This window comes from Helianthus annuus, chromosome 11 (genome assembly GCF_002127325.2).
Source record: "Helianthus annuus cultivar XRQ/B chromosome 11, HanXRQr2.0-SUNRISE, whole genome shotgun sequence".
In the NCBI taxonomy this organism is placed as follows: domain Eukaryota; kingdom Viridiplantae; phylum Streptophyta; class Magnoliopsida; order Asterales; family Asteraceae; genus Helianthus; species Helianthus annuus.
In genome coordinates, this window is record NC_035443.2 from 181,768,245 (window position 1) to 181,777,604 (window position 9,360).

At 32.0% G+C, this 9,360-nt stretch overlaps 1 protein-coding gene across 1 annotated transcript; it reads left to right on the forward strand.

Moving 5' to 3' along the window:
- Positions 1 to 1,999: 1,999 nt before the first annotated feature.
- LOC110888935 (UPF0481 protein At3g47200) lies at positions 2,000 to 3,337 on the forward strand. The gene has a single exon (XM_022136431.2). It carries the CDS (start codon positions 2,078 to 2,080, stop codon positions 3,335 to 3,337), a length of 1,260 nt encoding a protein of 419 aa, XP_021992123.1. The 5' UTR covers positions 2,000 to 2,077.
- Positions 3,338 to 9,360: the final 6,023 nt, after the last annotated feature.

The window sequence follows — 9,360 nt, forward strand, 5'->3', positions numbered from 1 at the left end:
TGTATCTGTTATGCTTTGTCTTATATGTTTATATGCATCTGGGCGTGCCTCTGGTTATGTTAAGTACCTGATTTTGGTTTAATCTATTTTGACTCAGTATCTGTATCGGTTTCATCTCAGTATCCGTCTTATTAGTTTTAGTTTCGACTTAGATTCACGTATCGTGTTATACGTTAGTTTGTATCCGTTAGTATATGTTTTCAGCATTTGTCCTGGTGTCCGCCTCAGTATTTGTTTTTAGAACCATTTTGTTTCGAATATCAGTTTACATGTTTTCAAAACTCAGGTTATCTAAATTAATTTATTTAGTAAATATATATTTTCAAAGTTAGAAATATAGTTGTTTTGGATAAATAACGTTTTGCTATGAAATTAGAGTTATCATTCAATTTTGATCTACATTTAAATGTTTATATATAATATAGTAATTTCGACATTCTCGTGTTTTAAAGAAAGTGAGATTTTAAACTATATTATACTATAAGTAAAACTATTTGAAAGAAGGAAAAATGGTTAATGCTTATAAAAAGATGATACTTTTGGGATTTTATATAACAAAGACAAGTAATTTGATTTTAAATTCGAGGGATTATTAAATGGTGCCTAAGAGATAAATAGTTTATAAATGATAAGTAATCTGATTTATTATTATTGATTATGTATCAGTCTTTGTGCTAATTTATGTATTGGGTTCAGTATCAGTCTAGCCTCTGTCTGACTTCCGTTTCATTCTCATTTATTCGTCTTTACATGTACTATTGATTTATCTATTACTGAGCAACTTTTTGCCTCAGCCGTAGTTTTCTTTTTTTGTTTTTCCTATTTGATTTACAGGTAATATGGGATGATCTGGGATTTTAATGAGCAGTGTTAGGAAGTTGCTGGCCAAGATTCTTTATTTCAGTAATCGAATAAATGTAACTAGGATCTTTTATTTAATGTTATGGATTGGTTTTTAGTTTTGATATCTGTAAGAGTGATGCATAAGCCTATTACACGTTATTGACATATTGTAGTTCTATATTTAAAACCAAATCTTGATTCAAAGCATATCTAAATATTAATAAAAAACTACAATTAATGGAACGTGACAATTTCTCATTCAATTTCACAACTATATTTCTATTTTTATTTAAAATATTTTGTTATCCTTATTATTATTATTATTATTATTATTATTATTATTATTATTGTTGTTATTATTATTATTATTATTATCTATAAATCTCTTAATTTTAATTTTAATTTATATATAAAAATATTTTGTTATCCTTATCCTTATTATTATTATTATTATTATTATTATTATTATTAAATCTCTCAATATTAATTTTAATAATATATGGAGGAATATTATTTTTTTTGTCTTCTTTTTTTTTTCCTTTTTTGGCATTATGATTTTTCATTTTGTAACAAAACTTTAGTTTTTATAATTTGTGTCACAAAGGTTAAATAATTTTCGTTTTTCTATTAGTTTTTGTTTTACGTTTTTCTCAGATTTGTCCGTCGTTCGTTGCTATTTAGCATAATGTTTGATAGTCACATTTGGTCCATCAGGGTTTTTTTTCATTCGTATTTGGTGGTCACATTTGGTCTTTTAAGTTTGTTTTACCCCCTCCACTTTCTAATACGCATCGTTATAAATTTGACTCCTTCTACGTTTTACGTCACGTTTTGTTGGAAATTCATGTTTTTTTACGCTTTACCCGGTTTTGGTTTTCGTTTTCGTTTTATGCTACTTAGCATGATTTTACGTCCCCATCTCCTTAACGTTGGTAGCACGTTTTTATGCCCACTGACCCGCAACGCGGGTAGGTTAAGACTATTGTGCATATATAGGTTTTCCATTTACAAGTTATTCATAAGTTATTGGTTTCACGCTACCAAACCATGTCATGTTAGCGTGCTGGTTTCCTTTACTTCTACATATTATATCACACCATATTCACATAGACTTCAATTTTAAAACCAATCAAAAGCTTTGTTTCTCACACAAGAAGATGGATATCAATTCTCGAAACTGTGAAGTAAAGAACAACATGCCATCACAATTTGGGAAATCAACAAAGATAGACTCATGGAGATGCAACATAAACTTTCAGAGACACCCAAACTAAATGTTGCAGCCGGCCGGACCACCTGCTCCATTTTCAAAATCCCACAAACCCTAATCGACATCAACGGTAAATCATACGAACCACACATCGTCTCCGTTGGACCCTTCCACCATGGCCAGCCGCACCTCGAGATGGTCGAGGAGCACAAGTGGAGGTTACTCCGTCAGTTACTTAACCGAACACAAACTAAAGGGATGGTCCTGGAAGACTTCTTGAGGGCTGTGCAACCGCTAGAGGCCACGGCCCGAGAGTCTTACTCAGTGACCATCCCTTATAACACAGACGAGTTCATCGAGATGATGGTGCTCGATGGTTGTTTTATAATTGAGCTTTTTAGAATGCTTGGTGGATTGGTGGAGGTTGATGAGTACGATCCACTAGTAAGCATGACGTGGATCGTACCCTTTTTCTTTCGGGATCTGATTAGGTCAGAGAATCAGATCCCCTTTTTTGTTCTCGAATGTCTATTTGAGTTGACAAAAACGCCAAAAAGCCCAACGCTAGCTACGCTAGCGTTGGGCTTTTTTAACCGCACTTTACAAAGACCTGATAACGTTTTGGAGAAATGCTCCAACGTTAAAGCCAAACACTTGCTCGACCTTCTTCGATCGAGTTTCATTCCATTGGAACTCGAACATTGCACCGAACCCGGCAACCTCCCACCACCGCATATAATTCACAACATCTCAAAGCTCAAGCGATCGGGAATCAAACTAAAACCATGGGAAGCCGAAAGCTTCCTCATGGTTAAGTTCAAACACGGTGTAATACACATGCCCACGATAACAATCGACGACTTCATGTGTACGTTTTTATTAAACGCGGTCGCGTTTGAACAATGTCACAGTGGATGCTCTAAAATCTTTACTACATACGTGACATTGCTTGATTCTTTAGTAAACACATCTAAAGACGTTGGACTATTATGTGACCAAAATATTATTGAGAATTATTTAGGTACTGATGCTGAAGTTGCAACTTTTTTCAACAATATGGGAAAGGATATTTCTTTTGATATAGATGAGTGTTACTTGGCTCGGTTATTCGATGATGTGAACCGGCATTATCATAGCGGGTGGCATACGCAATGGGCGGGTTTAAAATACACGTATTTTAGCACACCATGGTCGTTTGTATCGGTGATGGCAGCTTCCGTTTTGTTAGTTTTTACCGTTGTGCAGACGATTTACACCATCCTCGGCTACACCCGTCCTCGTTGATCGGTTTATTGAAGTATAGATACATAATTTCTTTGTTAAAATTTAGAACTTAAGATATGAGTTTGTTAGATTTGTTATAGAAGTGTTTGCAATGACATTGGATGTGTATTAGTGTACTAGCAAAATTACACAAGATGGATATAGTTTAGATGATGCATTAGGGTTAAGTGAATTAAAAAAGTATCCAAACTTTTTATGTTTTTTATGTTGAGGGAATAAAAAATATATATGGATTCGGTAGAAAAATCTTGTTTTATCTATCAACCGGTAGTGATATGACATGGACTTTGTTTTAGTTTATTCCATTTTCAAGCTATTTTTAATTGTTCCATTTTATAATTGCTTCAAATTTAGACTACTGTCCTAAAAAGTTTGTTAAATTGTAGTTATGGAATTGGATTATGGTGAATAGAAATATTATAAGTGTGGGAGTATTGGGTAAATAACTTTATTGTGTAATGTAGCAGCCAAAGAGCATATGATCTTTGATTTGACCCAAACATTTAACAAAAATGAATGTCTTTCACTCTTTCTAGAAGAGTTCAGCCCTTAAATTTTTATTTTCAGAATTAATTAAAAATTCTAGGTAAAATACATCCTTATTATTTTGGTATATGGTAGTATAGAGCTAACTTTTTTATTTTATAAACATTGTGCATATAGTCACCTATTTTGAAATATTAGGTGAAACCGTCTATTATTAGTTCATTCATCACTTTTGTATAACATTTAAAATTACAAAGTTGATTGTATCGTTAAAATATGGTATATCAAAACTCGTTAACAACGAATAAAATCTGATAAGTGGATGCGCAAACAAAACTCATTACAATTGAAATCATATAACTATATACATCAGTGGCGAATCTAGCTCAAAATTTCAGTGACATCCAATTTTTTTTTGGATCAAGAGTATGCTTTGTATAAAATCAAATTTTTTTTACACTACGAAAATGGTAGGAAACTTGGTTGAAGGGTGCCATGCATTAAAACATATCGCAATAGTAAATCAAACTTGAAAAATAAATGAATTAATGTAATGGGTTAGGTGCACTACTCTAATCAACAATCTATTAAACCATAGTAAAATTCTGAATTTAGTAATGTAATTTTTCTAAAAAACCTAACAATATGGAAGATCTTAAAATTAGAAAAGTATAAAAAAATATAATGTTTAATTTTACACAAAAGTCACATGTATGACTGCAATTTGTTGGTCAGTTCTGTTTTAGGCATAATGGAAAACATGAAAACGTACCTTTGATTGCATCAGTACAGGCCAGCAGAGAATCCAGATGTAGATGCAGCAATAGTGTTTGACATAGTTGTCAGTTTTTGGTCTGGTTCCTCCTTAGGGTGCAATCTAATGATGGTGGCTAAGAAAACCGAAAAGGGTATCGGTTGTAGGAGAGGAGGTCGAGCATTATGATGTATGGCTAATGGGATGTCTGATTGTGTAACTGTGTAACCCCTTAACCTCCACATAAGTCTCCTTATATAAGCACCCAGGAGGAAACCCTAATTAGTTAATAAGGGTAATATGGTCCATCAACAATTACCAACTAATTATTTAATAGGTTCTAATATATTTTGATCTCTATAATGTAAATGATTATGATGGCTATAGATTAAATACCAATACGTAATATATTTAATCTTACATTCTCCCACTTAGCCGAGTAATCATTTACTATGAGTGTTAGATAAGCCTGATCAGGAGTTAACATTCATTTTAGCCTTAAACAAGTACTATAGCAGAAAAATACAGCCGTTGAATCATTATGCGACTCAGGACCCCCATTAATCATACTATAGCCTTAATTTAAAACCTAATCGTTATGATCAAAATACGCGTAAGCCCTTTGTTTGATTTGTAACTATATTTTTCTATATGCCATTATGCTAGCTTGACATATTCTTAGAGACATACAAAATCAAACTGATGAGGAAAATTAACTAATACTTAGTCATTCATAGTACGATATGCAATTGCGCACGACTATTAATTAATACCCGTCTATGAGCTCTCTTAATAAGACTTATGGGTAATAGCCCTTCAGTTATAGGATCCTTAAGCATATCATGAATGTATTCGATACAAAACTTAGTTTCCTCAATTCGTTCATAAACGAATAATTAATTGCGTATCGAAACTTAATGCAGCACCTCTTGAACTGTTATTGTTCAAGGAGTTATGGTAGCTGACTTTATCACACTAATTCTTCAAAACATTAATTATATGGAGTTAATAAACTTATGAGTCCACTGATAAATTTCCAACAACATTTAGTGACTATATTATGTCGTTATAACTTAGGTTGTTAATATCAGTGCATTATGACTCCTCCATGAAATAGGTTTTGTCTGCTGACATAAAGATATACCCAAAATTACATTTTATAATCTTTGAATATCACAAAGTTAGAGTAATAAACCGGTTTTAATTCTCACTTCTTCTTTAAAGTATAGTCTCTCGTTTCTTTTAAAGATATTGTAATACTCCATTAGATGCTTCACATTAATCTAGACATATCTAGTGTGTTGCAATGTGAGTAATATCTAAACGAGTATAGACTTAAACTTACATAAGACTTCTAATTAATGAAGCGTAAGGAAATAATCTCATTTATCCTATTATCCTCTAAAGGAGAGCAGTATTTTGTTACATATGTAAGGACCCATTTAACGTTAAACTTATGGAACGGAACTAATATCCCATTGGGTCTATCTCAGTATGTTATGATATCAATCACGTAAGAGATATCTCTGAGATTTATTATATCAAAGTTTGTGTTAACAATGCTTTGACTTATGTAACATATACTTGTCAAAAGAATGTCATCTATATAGACAAGTTTATCTTAGTTGCTCCCACTCATTTTGAGGTAGGTTCCTTAATCCACTTGATTCTTGATGAAAATAATTACGTTAGCTTTTCATCACATTATGATGTTTGCATTAACCCATACATGGATTTTGTTGGCTTACAAATAAAGTGTTCTTTGACCTTCAGTTTGAAACTTTAGGTTGTTATCTAATGAACATGTAAATGTGTCAGCCATTTGTTAGGAAAAAATGTTTTTTAATGTTCATCTAATGTAGCTTTAAACCATTATAAGCTACTAGAACAGTGATGATCCTCAAAGAAATCTTTGATAATTTATCTCTTCCTAAGTATAACCTTTGACAATCAATCATGCTTCTTAGTGTCTTAACGCTTATATCAGGATTTGGTTTAGTTATGAATACTCTTAAGTAATTCAATCAAATCCCAAACGTTATACGAACACATAAAATCAGTTTTACTAGAAAACTGTTTTATTCCATTCAGATGATTGATTTACGCTAATGGGTTGATTTTAAGAGATAGGATCATTAAACATTTCCAAAATCCATTTCAACTTTAGTTAGGGAGGTTATGTAATCATCAAAGTTAGTAGGCTTTTAAACCTAGATGACCTCCTGAGTTGATTATTGAGTTCATTAGAAGTTTCAGTTTTATGGATTAGCTCTTGGTTAGGTTGCTATCATTTCATTCTAAGTTTGTAAGGGTTGGTGCAGTATGATATACAAGAGGTGTAATCGGAGTTAAATTCGGAGTGAAATTTAATGACACTCATCCCCCCGCCTCTTGTATTTCTTGCAAATCATGATAAGGACTTTGACTGCTCCCACCGAGCTTAGAAATCTTTAGGAACTCAGCATGCGTAGGGTCAATGTGTAATGACCAACAAATTTTAATAGAGAAACAAGTTAATGACGTTAGTCGTTGTAGTTTCTCTTGTTGAGGATTATGTTAGTTTAGGCAAGAAATCTAAATGTGCCCACAATTAAGCAACAATGAAACTTTTGTAAGAGTAGCATTAAATTTTAAGGAGGCAAGTTATGATAGAACAGTGTCGTGATGGAGCGGTGTCTTGTACAAGAGGTGCAAACTTATGAGGTAATGTAAAATTTTCACTCCCCCACCTCTTGCAACTATTGCAAGTTATTATTAAGACACTTAATGCTCCCACTGATCTTTAATATCTCTAAAATGCTACAAGAAAAGTTTCAATGAGCTACGTGATGTGGGAACCTATCACATATATGTTAGACTTTATTTCATTTCTTTAACGTCCAGATGTCATAAGAAACTTAGGGACATATTTAATAGAAATCTTATAAAGTATATGTATGAATAAATTTCTTCTAAGACCGTGGGCCATATGTGACAAAATTTAGATACAAGTTGATAGTCTGTTAAATGATAAATGAATTATGTCTGAATATTCCATTTGGAATAAGTTCCACGAATGTCAATGAATGACTTATGATGGACCCATGCTTATTCCTTAAGCCAAGGCATATTTTAGGGCTTTAACGTCATGATTTAAAATCACTTAAAATGAGATTAGATGAAAAAATCATCCTCATTAACTATGTCATGATTTCTCATGAATTTTGGTTCTAATGGATGAAATTTATAAGTCTCATTTTCCTTTTGTCAAATTCTCATTAGCATGATGACAAAAGTTGTGAAAAAGTAAGGTATCATCTAGTTTCATCTTAGTAATGTTTCTATCCAGATATTTAGAACAAATAAGAGGAGAATTTAAGATGAGTGTGACTTTATGTTGACTATGCAAACCGCACAACCTTCATAACATTGCTTAATTATGATACTATATTCTGATTAATCTTCAGAATATATAAGGTATCGAAAAGCGTTGTTGGAAGACTGTTCATTATGGTTAACATTTAATTTTGTCACTAACTCTCATGTTAGTTATTTGTCGAGTTCTGGTAAGGAAACGTATGGAACTAGAGTCAACTAATCATGTGTTAATTGGAATATTAAAAAATTATCAGACTTAAATATCATTAGGAAGTTACTATCTAATTAATTTATCCAACTGTTCTTTAGAATAATGGATAGTCTCGTTGCTTATGCCTAGTCTAATGACATAATTATCTAGTGAGATTTTTCCCTTGAAGAACCTTAACATTGGGATTAGCACTTGTAATTTGTCTATGGACCTTAGAACAATCCTCTCTTAAGGTTTTAGTGGTTGTAAGGTGAATAACATCTTATTTTCCAGTTTCAAACATTTATTTCTTTGTACATATGTTGCTTATCAACACACTCATTATACTTTGGTACTTTTGAGTGTTATAGCTGATTTATAATGCATCAAATTGTACAAATGAAAACTTAGTATGTAATGTACTGGAAAATGTACTTATTTCCATGCGTAAGCCCTTAACTTTATGGGTCATGGTATTGTACATTATAATATATTCACATATACCACTTAACCTTATAATTTATAATTTTAAATGAAGACATGCACCTTAGGAGTTCTAGTGATTATTCCACAATTATAGATTAATCTTAGGAAAAACTTAATCTGGAATAACTTTAGTGATAGCAATTATGTTAGAGAGTTCTTGATTATCATAAGAGACATCATGTTCGATTTATCCTAATCATCATGCTCTACTTTTCTTCTGTAGTGCCTTATCAGAAGAGAGCAATAGGGTTATCGTGTCTTAAGAGATAATCAAGGATTTAATTTAAGAGCTAATTCTTATAGAAACTTTAAATAAAGCAAAACATTTTAGGCTTAGGAATTAGAGTGGATGAGATATAGACTTATAGAAGAAAAATATAGTGAGCAAAAATTATGGGTACTAAGAATAAGGCAGACAAAATGATCACAAAAAATTAATTGAGGATCATTAATATAAGGATCATTATGTGAAGAGATTGTGATACGTCTATTACTAACATCAAAATAATAGACTACTTAAAGTTCTACTTAAACGAAGACAAAACAGCTTTGGCCAGAAGTGTAATCATTTAAGCATGTGTGCAAAGTGGTTGTAACAAATCAGCTTTGGCCAGAAATTGAGACAATCACTTTAGTTATGCACTTGTTAAGTATGCCATCTATGAAGGAATTAAATCAGCTTTGGCCAGATATTAAAACATTCATGCTTATGATGCACACTTAACATAGCTTTCGTAATACTTGAACGAT

Excerpts from the sequence above, each read along its gene's own strand:
- LOC110888935 (XM_022136431.2), top strand. The coding sequence starts at position 2,078 with ATGGAGATGCAACATAAACTTTCAGAGACACCCAAACTAAATGTTGCA.